This window comes from Kluyveromyces lactis (genome assembly GCF_000002515.2).
Source record: "Kluyveromyces lactis strain NRRL Y-1140 chromosome E complete sequence".
NCBI classification, from domain to species: Eukaryota; Fungi; Ascomycota; class Saccharomycetes; order Saccharomycetales; family Saccharomycetaceae; genus Kluyveromyces; species Kluyveromyces lactis.
Window position 1 is genome coordinate 366,183 of NC_006041.1, and position 14,915 is coordinate 381,097.

Sequence of the window (14,915 nt, forward strand, 5' to 3'; positions counted from 1 at the left end):
ACTTTGAAACGTTGAAAAAAAAAAAAAAAAAAAAGGAAGTTCTATGAAACTTGCCTTATTATAAAGGTTTTTTTCCCACGATTAAACGTACACTGGAAAATGTTTCTACCCATCTTGCATTTCACATCACGTACCTTCTCTCCTAAAAGTTTGAGGTAACTGACTCATTGAATTGGAAAGAAAACAGCGGCTATTGTCTTAGCGTATATATATAAAGGGTCTTTTCATTTTACAGAAGACGTTATACTTTGGCTGACGTCTTTTTTTCTTTAATAATTAAAGTTCATTTCTTGGTACTGGTTACTAATTCCCCCTTTTATTATCCAAGGCGCATATATAGCAAACACCAGCAATGAAGTTAAGTGATGTTTGTTTGGGGGCGCTGTTGGCGTCCCTTGGTTCTGCTGGGTATATTACGAAACGTGACGTTTCCCAGGTCGGTGAGGCGAATAAGAAGCATGTCTTCATGTCTTTTGACAAGTTGAGAGGGAATGACGCGTCTGAGGCGTCATTATCGAAGAGACGCGTTGGCCATTTGAAGAAGCGTGCAGATGGTTACGTCGACGTTGAAATCGATAACCAGAACACGTTTTACTCTGTTGATTTAGAGATTGGTACTCCTGCACAAAAGGTTGGTGTTTTAATCGATACTGGTTCTTCTGATTTGTGGGTGCCTGGATCGGGCAATCCGTTCTGCTCCGCTTCTAGGTCTTCTTCGAAGAAAAAAAGACAGGATTATACTGCCCTGTTGTCGTCTTTACTGAGTGTTTTCGGTACTGATGTAGCCACCGATTACACTTACACTGGTATCGCTAGTGCCACTGGTAGTGCTGGTACGCAAACAGTTCCTACTGCACTCACATCGGGTACAGTGGCTGCTACTTCTATAAGATCTGTCCCATCAAGCCTGGCCACTTTGGATTGTTCTGAGTTTGGTACTTTCGACACGTCAAAGTCGTCTTCTTGGCAATCAAATGACACTAGATTCTATATCTCTTACGCGGATGGTACCTTTGCTGATGGTGATTGGGGTGTAGATGAAATTCACTTGGACGATGTCAACGTCACGGGGCTCAGCTTTGCTGTCTCGAACTACACAGATTCCCAATTCGGTGTCTTAGGTATTGGATTGACAGGTTCTGAATCCACTTATTCCGGTCAGTTAAGCACCTACAACCGCTATCAATACGATAACTTCCCTATCGTGTTGCAAAGAAACGGCGTCATCGAAAAGAATGCATATTCTGTTTTCTTGAATGACTTAGATGCGGATTCTGGTTCTATCTTATTCGGTGCCGTCGATCACAGCAAATATACAGGTACGTTGTACACCGTTCCAATGGTCAACGCTCTCAGAAGCATAGGCTACACTGAACAGATTAGATTATCGATCACTCTACAAGGTATCGGTGTGACGAGCAGTTATGGTAACGAGACTGTGACACAGACTAAGTACCCTGCATTGCTAGACACTGGTGCCACATTCTGTTACTTCCCAAGTAGTTTAGCTGCTGCCATTGCAAGTTCTGTTAGTGCTACGTACTCTTCCAGTTCAGGATACTATTTTGTGGATTGTGATTCTGGCAGTGATTATGATCTTGTCTTCGACTTTGGTGGCTTCCATATCATATCCCCCTTAAGTGATTACATTGTTACAACGAGCAGTTCTTCCCAATGTGTCTTGGGAATACTCCCTCAATCTGATAACGAAATTACTTTAGGTGATGCCTTCCTAACCAGTGCTTACGTTGTTTACGATTTGGAAGAGCTCGAAATCTCGCTAGCACAAGCTTCTTACACTAGCGGCGACGAAAAAATCGAGGTCATCAGGGATTCAGTGCCAAGTGCTGTTGCAGCTCCAGGTTACTCCAGCACTTGGTCTACTGCCGCAAGTTTATCTACTGGAGGTAATATCTTCACAGTTACCAACAATGCTAATGGTACTGTTTCGACTGGTACAGGATCTTCAGGCTCCGGCAGTTCAACCTCCGGTAATTCGGGTTCAACCTCAACCGGTTCCTCTTCAAAAAAAGAAGGCGCTGCCTCCAGCTTGCCAGTACCACACTTGGCTGCGCTAATTTGTCTACTTCTAAGTGCAGTTTCCATCCCATCCTTGTTCTGAGCTGAGGAAGACTGTTACTTAATAAAAGCAAAAGAAAAAAAAAGAAAAATACACACAAACACACACGATGCAGACTTCTATCAGAGGAACTTCGTTTCACATCATCTCACATTTGGTCTTACTCTCTTCGTCTATTTCATTGTCTTAATTTAGCACATTTTCGGTTCTTTGTCAGATCAAAGATTCTATTGCCAATAGAAACCCTTTCACTGCCCAAAAATTGATGCGTTGCTCGATCTCCGTTCCACTTGCATAGGAACAGAAAGCCTATAATCAGAATTTCTTTTAACACCCTAGTTAATTCAATTTCTCACATAAGCATACTCTCTATCAAGAATATTGTTCAACTTACCCTCGAACTATTTCGACAGGTCGAGCATTTTATATTGATCAATTGATTCCGATAATTTGTTTGAGTGAACAAAAATCCCAACCAAGAGACGGACACTATCTTAATTAAACTCAATCAGCCCCTTGTCCAGCCAATATTTACAGTTCTATGTATCTCTTTTAAGAATTATAGGTTTTTCTGTACCACTATAAGCACATAAAATTTACATTGCTGTAACCCCGTGAGTATGTAAGTTGAGTGTTAATATATATATTTTCTACAGTCTACAGCGAACCATTACTAATACCCAAGTACTCCTCTTATATTCTTTCCTTTGCTGGGAATAGGTGTGTCACATGAAAAGACGTTCTCAACGTCTGGTGTTCCCAACCACAATCAGAGAGATTTCCGGCATTTTTCCAATATGGAACTTCAGTTGATTTCTGAGTATTTAAAAAAATGATAAAAATGTGTAGCACTTCGAATTAGTGATAACCTTTTTGGACTGAGAAATAAAATTGATTTGTCAGTGGGGCTCAAAGGGTCAAACGACACGGCAGTTGTTATGTCTGATAACCATGATCAAAGCCGTGATAGTGCTCCTGACCGTGGGGGTAGCGAATCAAGTGAGAACGGTGCAAGCGGCCCATCCAGAAGCCATTTTACAATAGCCATAAATTATGCCAGTTTATCAGGGAATGATGAGCAAGCTGGCAACGATGCTGCTAACACAGCATTCACTCCTATGATTTTGAGATTTGCAGATGTCCCGAGTGATACTTCTTCGGGGAGGCTAAACGAAGTGATAGCGTTAGCCAGCGAATATATTTTCCAGACACTAACCAGGGATCAAAGAAGACACAGTGGACTTACGAGAGAAGCATTTGAGAAACTTGAAGTACAGAAAGTTGATACGCTGGACGAAAAAACCTGTGCTATTTGTTACGATGATTTAATTAATGACCCCAAGGATTTTGCCAGTACTTCATCGAAGAGAGGTCGGGAGGAAATTGGTAGTGCCGAGTCACCGAATTCTAAAAGACAGCGTAATGAAGAAGCAGCACCGCTACCACATCAAGAAGGCCTACCAGAGAACGAATCAGATCAACGTGTAGATAATGAACTGCCTGATCCTGAATCAAGTGCACACCACACAGGAGAACAGGAAGGAGGTCAAGAAGACACTCCTACTTATGGACATTCAGCCACGGTACTTCCTTGTGGTCATGTATTTGGAAGAGAGTGTCTTTACAAATGGACAACAGAACATAACAGCTGTCCGATCTGCAGGGCACCTATCTTAAGCGAAGAGGAATTACAGGCTCTTCACAGCAGCGATGATACGTCCTCAAGAGGAAACAATGGACCAGACGCTACTCAACAATCTACTTTTGAATCCATCAGAAGACTGCTTTATGAACGTTCTCCTGAACCAGCTGTAGTGAACACAATTAGAGAAAATCAATTGAATACTAGTTCAGCAGAAAGCATGACAACTGGCACAACAGCCTCCAATCAAACGGATGGTTCTCGTGTTACGGAAAATTCAAATACTAATGAAAATAGACAGCAACCAGAATCTGCGCAAGATATTACTAATGATACTAATAATCAGTCAAGAACTTTTTCAACCAGTTTCATATTTTTCCTATCAGATCCAAATGCCAACCAACCAACGGCTTTAACCACACCCCCAGTTGCTAATACTGGTGTAACTCCTACAGCGGCAGCAACTACTGCCACGTCCCCAGCGGCTACCGGAGAAAGAAGCACAGAAAATCAACAGGCTACGAATCCAGTTCCCGTTAATACCGCTGATAATAATACCACACATGCGGCCGGAAGAACGAATACCCCAGTAATAACCCATTTCAACGATCTGCCGGAAGATAATCAAAGATTGTTGGGAAATATCAGAGCCATTTTACGTAGAGCACACGAAGAAAGAACTAGTACTGGTCGTGGAAACGATGACAATAATGATGACAATAACAACAATAATACTGCTACTAATGCGGAAAATACGAACAGTCAGCAGAACAGTCATGTTGGACATGATTTTGCGCAAACGACAAGAAGGTTTTTCAATTTATTGCCATTGCTTGGTCGGAGACAGCGAGGTCAAAACACCAATACACAAATTCCGTCAAACATCCAACCACCACCAGCTAATCCACATACTGACCCGGCTCTAGAGAACCGCTATTCTGCATACTTGGAACATTTGAATACATTGCGTAACGGGAACCGCCCTTCTTCGGAGGCTAACGGAAGTAGATTTAGACTACCGTCCTTCTTTAGATTGGGCAGAAATACTGCCGGACATCGTCACGAAGGAGGAAGCAGAACATCAGCTCCTCTGTCCAATCCACAAATTGATCCATTACTAAGTTCCAATATATTCAGCTCCGGAGTCGCTAGCTATCGTCATGCTAACGGAGTTCGGACTGTGAATTTCACGGGAGATATTCCAGAACCTCCAAACCAAACATCTCAAACATCCTCGTCCAATGTTGATTCAACAACTACTAATTCACAGCCAACTTCTGCTAATATTGCATCGCACACAGAGGAATCCTCCAACAACCATGCAGAAAACCCTGAAATTAGTGCAGTGCATACGGAGCGGGCAACTTCTGATGGAAACCAGAATAATGTTACGGATGCTACCAACGAATGATATCGTCAAATAACCAAAAAAAGATCTAACACCAATCTTATCACCGCAAAGAAGACTAATTGTATAAGCCATCAACTATCGTTCCGCATAGTATACATAATGTACGTACGTTATCTATCTTAATATTAATGTCCTTCCGTCTTTAAACTCTCTGCAGCTGTTTCTATTTGATATTTAAGAAGACTCATGAAATCATTGAAAAATCACAAGTTACATGAATCAAGCATATTTCAATGGGAGAGGTTTTGAATCATAACAACAATTGACCAGGAATCAACTAGGTCGAATAGGATAGCAGAAAGTAACGAAAGCAATCATAAAGCAAGATGTTAAAGTATCATATGAAAGGCTATAGTGGTTACGGTGTAGCTTACTCACCTTTCTACGATAACAAACTTGCGGTTGCTTCAGGTTCTAACTTTGGTTTGGTTGGTAATGGAAAACTAATAATTTTAGACATAATGCCAAATGGTCAGTTAGTAGAGTCTAATTCTTTCCTAACTCAAGATGGGCTTTTCGACTTGGCATGGAATGAATCTCATGAGAACCAGTGCCTTGTTGCTCAAGGCGATGGTTCTTTGAGGTTATTCGATATTAAATTGAAGGACTATCCAATAGCCATATATAAGGAACACCAACGTGAAGTATTCAGCTGCAATTGGAATATGATACAAAAGCAGATGTTTGTCAGCAGTTCTTGGGATGGAAAAGTGAAGCTATGGTCTTTGATGAGACCTCAAAGTTTGATGACTATGAGTCCGAACGACACTAATGCTGCTTCAACTCTCAGTAGAACCTCCGCTGTTGCGCCGGTACGTGTACCAATGTCCAATCAGAAAGAGCACCAGCACGCTGATGGAAACAAAGAATGTATCTACCAGGCTACCTTTTCTCCGCATGATCCAAACCTAGTCTTATGTTCTTCTGGAAATTCATTCATTTCGCTTTACGATCTAAGGGTGCCTAATAATGGGTTACCGCAACATCAATTTCTTGGCCATGGGGGATTTGAAGCCTTGACCTGTGATTTTAACAAATATAGACCTCATATAATTGCTACGGGTGGAGTGGATAAGATGATAAAAGTATGGGATTTGAGAATGTGCAGAAAAATGCTGTCACAAGGACATCAACCAATCAACATTAATGAAATTCAAGGCCATGAATTAGCCGTTAGAAAAGTGACATGGTCACCTCATCATAGTAACATGTTACTTTCAACATCATATGATATGACGTGCAGAGTTTGGACAGATCTAAGTGATGATGGTCATGGGCTGACCGGGAAAACGAATAGCATTGATCCAGCCCATGGTTGTAGATTCATATTTATGGAGCATTCCGAGTTCGTTTTTGGAGCAGATTGGAGTTTATGGGGTACGCCAGGCTTTGTTGCTTCGACTGGCTGGGATGGTCAAGTTTGCATTTGGAATGGCATAAGATAGCAGTCATTTTAAACACGATTTAATGCTTAATACACTCTTAAAAATCAAAATCTATGTATTTTACATAATAACATCAATAATCAATAATGCACTACACTCATGGTAATCTCAAAGTATCCTGTTGTTCCCATGTTGCCAATTTTTCTCGCTGTAGGTGATATTCTGTGCGCTCATTAACATATTGTTCCAAAAACAGGTCAAGAGATTCGTCAGTAACAGGCACTTCGTTAACCATATGAGAAGATTTTTCATCCAGATTGATCACATTGTGTCGCAGTTGCTTCTTTAGCGCATCGTTGCTGAATTTGCTATTGATCAGAAGATCAAGATCTTGCCATTTTTTCATGTATTCGAATTCAAGCTTCTTAAAGGAATCTAATTCTCCCTTCAAATGACGCTTATTTTCAGCTAATTTATTCAACCCTTCTATTAACTGTTCAGCTTGTGCTTTCCACGCCACGGATTTATTTGAAATATCCTGAACTAAGTTATCATTGAAGCGTTTTGCGTATTCTTTAGGCATATCCTGTTGCTGAAGTAACTGTTGAATGTCGTTAAAGGTCAAAAGATCCACATTTTGAGGTAGCTCAACATCGGAGCAATGGAGTGATTCGGTAGACTTTGGACGATCTGGCCTAGGCGGTAATTCAGGTAATGACATGTTGATAGATTGGTGTTGTCATGAACCACTACTGACTTTTGACTTTTGGCTAAGCATAACAAAGTAAGTTCTGATCCATTGTTTTTTAAGATCCATTTTAACCTTAAATATGGACTTATAAAAAGAGAAGGTGCAATAACCAAAAGAAATACCCAAAGCCATCCAAAAGGAGGCATCGTACGTAGCATTCGAACTAAGTAACATACCCATGAAATAAGCTTCAAGGTATACATTAATTATACACTTTATTTAGTTTTATAGGGACCATTTGGTATATAACTGAGGTTCAGATTTAGAAATACTTTGAATGTCGATTTCATCATTCTTCTTTAACTCGGTCTCACCTTCGACATCTGCTTTCTCCATTAGGGAGATATCAGTTTCACTCTTCTGGTCTGATGATAATACAATTCTCTTAGTGATCTGTAGTTCAGCTAAGTGCGAGTTTATGTCTTTTATTTGTTTGGTCAGCTTTAATCTTTCATTTACCAACCTCTCTGTCTCCTTGAGATAAATTTCTCTTTCAGCCTTCATGGATTTTTCTAGCTGATCAAGTTTCTGGAATTTGAAATCCAGCTTATCCAATGTGTTTTCGACAAGGTCTTGTACAACAACTTGCGATTCTTCTATGTACTTTTTTGAGATCCTTTCTGCAGATTTCGGAACGTCTTCATGTAACACTTTATCGTTTAGTCCATCAAGTAGCGATTTTATAGTTGCATCAATTGCATCTGTAGTCCTTATAGGCTTCTCACGATTGTGCTTTACAGAGCCTTGAGTAGGTAATATTTCATTGATATATTTGTCTTCAATAGGTAAGCTTAAGAATTTTTCAATACACATCTCTAGCGTCTTCGTTCCACCAACATGATCTACAATCTTGTCCCATTTGTCTTCATACATTTCTAAACCTTCTAATAATAATAAAAGCTCTTGGTCGGTCCAGGAACTGTTGCTTACCGTACTGTTTTCGGTCAACTTGATAAAATCTGATGAGTGAAAATTCGCACCGAAGTGACCTTCTTGGAAGCAGCGCGAACAGATGTTGACATTTTTGGATCTTAGATTATGGTAGCGAATTGTAGTGGCATCGTTACCACAACTGAAGCATACGTATTGTTTATTGATTTGCCTTGCTTGTAAATTGAGTTGACGTAAAGCATTGAAGTCATGGATTGTATCATAGACATTTTTTCTTAAAGAAAGATTGACTGGGAATGGCTCTGGACGTTTGAATTCCAATTTCTTTTCCTCTTTGTTATCATCTGCAGACTCCGCTGTGGCATTCGCAGCATCATCTGCTACTGCAGGCGTTGATCCTACGGGAGTCGTTTCGGCCTCAGTAACCTCTGGTGGTACGAACGGTTTCAAACCTTGAGGTGTATCAAGTACCACCTGGAAATGACCGGTAAAACTAGGACCAACAAGTGATGGTTTAGATCTTGGATCTATTTGATAATTAATTAGACCCCATTTCTCCAAAAACTGATGAATTTTCAAAACAGATGCCACATCCATAGCAATATTTCTTCTGATGGCAGTCACTGTCAAGTATTCATAAGGAGACAACCTATATGTGTTTATCATAAAATTCCTAACATCCTTATACGCCTTTGGAGTCTTGAAACGAGACGATTCGTTGAAAAAACTTGGCAACGCTCTTCTTTCCAATTCATGGATATCATCAAAATCAAACCAGGCAGCAAATGAAGGAATGATAACAGGGTGCGTCTGTTTTGCCAAAAACCTGCTGGCTTTGTCCTCTAACTTCTTTGCCTCGGCATCGTAATCGATCTTCGAATTTTCGATCACTATTTGTTGTTGTTGTTGTTGCAAATGTGGAAAAATAGGGCCTGATCCCATCACATCCGCTGGAGACCCAGTCTTGACATCAGCTGGTGGTTCAACACTCATAATGGTTTGTTCTCGCACCGCACAATAGCTGCCTCAATTCGTCTCACTATCACAGCAGTAACTGTCCCTTGTCTTGTTCTCGCTTAACCTATCGCAGGTTTTAACAGATTCTTTTGTCAATTTACACCAATTTCAATGTTGGCGATATTTTGATTTTATTTAATTGGTGTATATCGTGAATAGTGATCATTGAAAGCAGACAAGAGAGGACTTAAAGTTGATCAGTAATTTACGGGTATGGGAGATGACTGGTGCATTTGTGCCGGAATCACTTCCATCTGACTATTATGTTCTTGTAATGGCGATTCTTATTGTTTATTCTCACCTCATATTTCAAAGGCTTTCACAAGCCGCATGTTAAGCCAGAACGAAATGATTAACCAATAAAGAAACTACAGTGTAACATTCCCCCGCTATATCTTCTGAAGATCATTACTCGGTTATATAGTGCTATCAATTGGAGCTGACTTAAAATGAAGGTTCTTGGAGAGTTTCATTGAAGTATTCAGTCTTATTTACTCTGTTGTTTCTTACCCTCTGAAAGAACGCCAAAATGAATTTCTCACTTGGCGTTTTTAAAAACAGAGATGATCAGTGGAAAGCAAGTAGGGTACATCAGCTTAAAGGCCATTGATCACCAACCGAGGGGTGTAGAGATCCAGAATGGCTATGGACATTATACAGATGATGAAGCGTGGTTCTGGTGCCCGTGCGAAACCAGTGGCTTCATACAAAGAGAAATCAGAGAACGATTTGACGGCTGACGTATATTTGGACAGTGACTCCGACACCGACGTCAAAGATACCACCGATGAACCTATCTGGTTGGATGGTAAGGGGCCGGATGAAGATGATGATACGCTTTTGGACTCTGATGATTCTGATGGTTCTGATGAGGAGTTAGATGGTTTAATAGATGAGAAGAGTGCCGGTAGGAAGGCTTCATCTGAAGATGCCGCTAAAAATGAAGATAGCGATGAGAACTTTGAGAACGATTCACATACTATTAGTTTGAAAATTAAAAAGTTACAAGAGTTTGTCCAGCAAAGTCAAGTGTACTCTAGTATTATTGCCGATACTTTACTTGAACGTGCTGGTCAAAATGATGAGGACGAAACTCCGCAGAAGAAGAAACAGAAAAAAGAGGCTATTCAAACCCTCATGAAGAGAGATGAACCAAAAGATGAAGGTTCACCGTCAACATCACTGTCTTCGTCCTTTATGCAACCGTCATTTCTTAAAAACTGCCAATTGAAACCATACCAAAAAGAAGGTTTGAATTGGTTGATCACGTTATATGAGAATGGGTTAAATGGGATTCTTGCCGATGAGATGGGTTTGGGTAAAACCATCCAATCAATAGCTCTATTAGCATTCATTTATGAGATGGACACAAAGGGTCCCTTTCTCATTGCAGCACCATTGAGTACAGTTGAAAACTGGATGAATGAATTTGCAAGGTTCGCTCCAGATATTCCTGTATTGAAATATTATAATAGCGAAGGGCAAGCTGCAAGACATGCAATGATGGGGAAATTTTTCAAAAACAATAAGGGTGAAGGGGTTATCATAACATCTTATGAAATTATCATTAGAGATATTGAATTGATTCTCTCATATCAGTGGAAATTTTTGATCGTGGATGAGGGACATCGATTGAAGAATATTAACTGTAAACTAATCCGTGAATTGAAAAGGATAAATACTTCAAATAGACTATTACTCACCGGTACTCCATTGCAAAACAACCTTGGGGAGTTATGGTCATTATTGAATTTCATATTGCCGAATATCTTTTCCGATTTCGAGATCTTCAACAAATGGTTTGACTTCTCTGACTTGAACCTTGAGAGCTCTTCAGAGAAACTCACGAAGATCATCAACGATGAACTAGAGAAGAATTTAATTTCAAACCTTCACACAATATTGAAACCATTCTTATTAAGAAGATTGAAGAAGAATGTTTTGGCTGGATCTCTTCCTCCAAAGAGAGAATATATCATCACATGTCCTGTGACCCCATTACAGAAGAAATATTACAAACAAGCCTTGAAGGGTAATTTAAAACAGACCATTCAAAAGCAGGCTATCAAGGACTTTTTCACCTTAAATGCTGAATATATCGGTACGGTTTCCAATAAAAGTATAAGAGATTTCATCGAATGGAAATTAAGTGCAGATTCACAGGATATACCCAACGATAACATCGGCAAGATGGAAAAGTTATACGACATGCACATTCACAAAGAATTGCTCAACAAGAGATTACAAAATATGATGATTCAATTACGGCAAATCGTGAACTCCACTTATTTGTTTTATTTCCCCCTCTTGGAGCCAACAGACCTTACGTTAGAGAATCTATTGAAAACTTCTGGAAAATTGCAAGTCTTACAGAAATTGGTACCTGAGCTTATCAAGAAGAAACACAAGGTGCTCATATTTTCCCAATTTGTATCGATGCTTGATTTGATCGAAGATTGGAGTGAATTAAACAATTTCATATCGTGCAGAATTGACGGGTCCATGCAAAACAATTCTCGTAAAGAGCAAATAGAAGAGTTCAGCAAGAAGGGATCAAAGGCGAATCTATTCCTACTATCCACTAGGGCTGCAGGTCTCGGTATCAATCTTACTGCTGCAGATTCTGTCATAATTTTTGACAGTGACTGGAACCCACAAGTTGATCTCCAAGCGATGGACAGGGCACATAGAATAGGCCAAACAAAACCAGTCATTGTATACCGTCTATACTGTGACAACACAATTGAAAACGTTATCATGACAAGAGCTGTCAACAAAAGGAAATTGGAAAAGCTTGTCATTCAAATGGGTAAGTTTAATACGTTGAAAAAACTAGCCTTTAACGAACAAACATTCCTAAAGATGAACGGATCATCTCTAGCCACAACTACGAAGCAAAGTGCCAATAAAGAATTGGTTAAAGAACTCTCACAACTCTTGATAAGCAACGAAACAAACCAGGGACAAGCTGACACCAGTAAAATCGAAAACTCTGATGATATCTTGGAAGAAAGTGAGATGAAAGAATTACTAGACAGGTCTCCGCCCGCATACATACCACACGAGACCCAATTCAATCATATAAGGCTTTTCGAGACCACAACAGGGTTTGATAACTGAATCAGTTACAATGTACTCCAACTATATACATAGCCATAGACATATAATATTCGCAGCACGCGTTATCTTAATCGTACTATTACCCTACCATCACTTATGCGTACCGTATCTTTCTGTTCTCCTCCCCCCTTGTCCTCCTGTAGAGATGAAAATTGAAAAAGTAGGAATGTATAAATAAAACAGGAACAAAAGAAAGCATTAAGGTGTGTTTTAGAAGCAAACCGGAGAGTCTCAGAGCCCAAGGTCCTGCATTGACACTTCTCATTATCTGAAGATTTAATTTAATTTCAATTAAACGCTATTGCAGTTGTCGGTGAGATTGTCGTTTTAAATTTGACTGGCTGGGATTCAACTTTTAATATAGGCGGAGAAAGGCTAAGGTAAAAGTGTGGAATATCTTTTAGAGACATGGCAACATATCAAACAGAGCTTGATTTGTTCAAGAACGAAGTCGAGCAGAAACAACCTAATGATTTTTTGCAGTTTGCTGCGAACTATTTTACCAAGAGGCTTGAACAACAGCGTACTTTTGTGAGGAATCAGGAGTCTTTGGCTTTAAGTAAAGGGATAGTGTTATTTCCTAGCACTTCGAAGCATGATTCAGTAGCAGCTTCTTCTGCCTCTTTATCACATGGAAGCAGCAAAGCCAATGCTTCACAGTCAGGTATAAGTTCAAGCGGTGTCGATGAAGATGTTTTGTTTAAATCACCTTTTGTTGACCGTGGCCCACATTCTACACATATTGTTGACCACTTGGACTCAACTCATTCTAACACAACTGCATCTCCTGCAAAAGCAAGTGGCGGTGATGCTCCAGGTATATTCAAGGGTAACTTCAACGTTGGCACGGAATCTCAACGCAAAGTCAACTCATCAGTGGATCCCATGGCCCCAGAACCAACAGCCACGACCCACAGCTTTCCAAGAAGATCCGTGGTGAACCCTAAACCTTTGCCAATCAACTTCAACGCTCAAAGACGTACTTCAGTAAGTGGAGAAACGTTGCAACCAGATCATTTGGATGACTGGAAACCAGAAAACTTCCAAGAGAAATCCCCTGAACAAGTTAGTAGGTTAGAGAAAGCTGTGGGTAAGAACTTCTTGTTCAATAAACTAGACTCTGATTCAAAGAAGCTCGTTATCAACTCGTTGGAAGAAAAATCAATTCCTCAAGGTAAAGAAATCATCAAGCAAGGTGATGAAGGTGATTATTTCTACATTGTAGAAGACGGTACTGTGGAATTTTACGTTAATAATCAAAAGGTCAATACCTCTGGACCAGGTTCCTCATTTGGTGAATTGGCATTGATGTACAACAGTCCAAGAGCAGCTACAGTTATTGCTTCCACAGACTGTATACTATGGGCTTTAGATAGGTTAACGTTCAGGAGAATTCTACTGGGAGGATCTTTCAAGAAGAGAATCTTGTATGACGACCTATTGAAGAATATCCCTATTCTAAAGTCTTTGTCGACTTATGACCGTGCCAAGCTAGCTGATGCATTAGATACAGAATACTATGAAGCAGGTCAAACAATAATCAAAGAAGGTGATACCGGTGAAAATTTCTACTTCATCGAATACGGTGAAGCTGACGTCTCACAAGAAGGCAAAGGTGTCATAACAAAGCTTGGCAAGGGTGATTACTTCGGTGAAGTAGCTCTCTTGAATGACTTACCAAGACAAGCGACTGTGACTGCCACTGCTAGAACTAAGGTTGCAACATTAGGTAAGAGTGGTTTCCAAAGGTTATTGGGACCTGTTGTGGATGTTTTGAAACTTAATGACCCCACTAGATCGAAACATTAAGTGTATCATATGTGCGAACGAAAGTACTATTCTAGGTAGATATTTCCTAAACTGTTTTGTTATATACCAACATGTAGAGAGCCTAAGCTACTAACAATATCTGAAGACTAATGAAACCCGTTTTCAAGAAGTTGATGCTTTCAGAAATATTGGATTAAGCGCAATTGTAACGTTTATGTAAGTTATTCTGTTGTATATCAGCTGTATCTATATATACCTAGATCACATAACCCAATGCCGATTTTATGAACGGAAGTGAGACTTCTTTAGAATGGGAAGGGAATGCCAGTATAAAATTCCTTTTGGCAATACATCCAAACCAAAGATGTGGTGGAAACAACCAATGGGCCTAAGAAACCAGTGCCCAACTTGCAAGTACGGAAGATCAATAGTTCAGAACCAAAGTGCAACAATGCAATCACATATGAAATGAAAGTCAATTGATAAACGTGGTTCTCGGTTAAGTATAATGCACCGTATAGTCTAATAATACATGAAACCAAAGTCCAGGTACCAAAAGTACGTGCGCTCAACGGAGTCGTTTCATTTGGTTTGTTTTCATACACTCTACGGGTTAAATCAATATTGATGTATGTTTGAACCGAATTAAAGATCGACACAACAGAGATGAAAAGTAACCATTTAGACAAGTAGCCTGGTGCCAATGATGCCAATGACTTTTGAACACATTCTGAGACTTCTGTGAAACTGAGCATTTTGATTATTATTTTCTGTGGCTCTGTCCTAAGTGTTGTACTCTGTCCTTTGATGAACCTAATCCTCGTGAAAGTGGCATTTCGGATATTGTA

At 39.9% G+C, this 14,915-nt stretch overlaps 8 protein-coding genes across 8 annotated transcripts; 5 read left to right on the forward strand and 3 right to left on the reverse strand.

The window, feature by feature from the left end:
- Nucleotides 1-352: 352 nt before the first annotated feature.
- KLLA0_E04049g (pepsin-like aspartic protease) lies at nucleotides 353-2,122 on the forward strand (the record flags this gene model as incomplete). Its single annotated transcript, XM_454126.1, has 1 exon — nucleotides 353-2,122. The coding sequence occupies one exon, from the start codon at nucleotides 353-355 to the stop codon at nucleotides 2,120-2,122; it is 1,770 nt and encodes a 589-aa protein (XP_454126.1).
- Nucleotides 2,123-3,018: 896 nt separating this feature from the next.
- On the forward strand, nucleotides 3,019-5,133 carry SAN1 (ubiquitin-protein ligase SAN1; the record flags this gene model as incomplete). Its single annotated transcript, XM_454127.1, has 1 exon — nucleotides 3,019-5,133. The coding sequence occupies one exon, from the start codon at nucleotides 3,019-3,021 to the stop codon at nucleotides 5,131-5,133; it is 2,115 nt and encodes a 704-aa protein (XP_454127.1).
- A 326-nt stretch (nucleotides 5,134-5,459) lies between these two features.
- PEX7 (Pex7p) lies at nucleotides 5,460-6,578 on the forward strand (the record flags this gene model as incomplete). Its single annotated transcript, XM_454128.1, has 1 exon — nucleotides 5,460-6,578. The coding sequence occupies one exon, from the start codon at nucleotides 5,460-5,462 to the stop codon at nucleotides 6,576-6,578; it is 1,119 nt and encodes a 372-aa protein (XP_454128.1).
- A 97-nt stretch (nucleotides 6,579-6,675) lies between these two features.
- Nucleotides 6,676-7,239, reverse strand: SRN2 (ESCRT-I subunit protein SRN2; the record flags this gene model as incomplete). The annotated part of the gene is made up of 1 exon (XM_454129.1): nucleotides 6,676-7,239. One exon carries the CDS (start codon nucleotides 7,237-7,239, stop codon nucleotides 6,676-6,678), a length of 564 nt encoding a protein of 187 aa, XP_454129.1.
- Nucleotides 7,240-7,494: 255 nt separating this feature from the next.
- On the reverse strand, nucleotides 7,495-9,153 carry RSC8 (Rsc8p; the record flags this gene model as incomplete). The annotated part of the gene is made up of 1 exon (XM_454130.1): nucleotides 7,495-9,153. One exon carries the CDS (start codon nucleotides 9,151-9,153, stop codon nucleotides 7,495-7,497), a length of 1,659 nt encoding a protein of 552 aa, XP_454130.1.
- A 663-nt stretch (nucleotides 9,154-9,816) lies between these two features.
- On the forward strand, nucleotides 9,817-12,297 carry IRC5 (putative ATPase; the record flags this gene model as incomplete). Its single annotated transcript, XM_454131.1, has 1 exon — nucleotides 9,817-12,297. One exon carries the CDS (start codon nucleotides 9,817-9,819, stop codon nucleotides 12,295-12,297), a length of 2,481 nt encoding a protein of 826 aa, XP_454131.1.
- Nucleotides 12,298-12,705: 408 nt separating this feature from the next.
- On the forward strand, nucleotides 12,706-14,106 carry BCY1 (cAMP-dependent protein kinase regulatory subunit BCY1; the record flags this gene model as incomplete). Its single annotated transcript, XM_454132.1, has 1 exon — nucleotides 12,706-14,106. One exon carries the CDS (start codon nucleotides 12,706-12,708, stop codon nucleotides 14,104-14,106), a length of 1,401 nt encoding a protein of 466 aa, XP_454132.1.
- A 266-nt stretch (nucleotides 14,107-14,372) lies between these two features.
- On the reverse strand, nucleotides 14,373-14,822 carry ERG28 (Erg28p; the record flags this gene model as incomplete). The annotated part of the gene is made up of 1 exon (XM_454133.1): nucleotides 14,373-14,822. One exon carries the CDS (start codon nucleotides 14,820-14,822, stop codon nucleotides 14,373-14,375), a length of 450 nt encoding a protein of 149 aa, XP_454133.1.
- Between the last annotated feature and the right edge of the window lie 93 nt (nucleotides 14,823-14,915).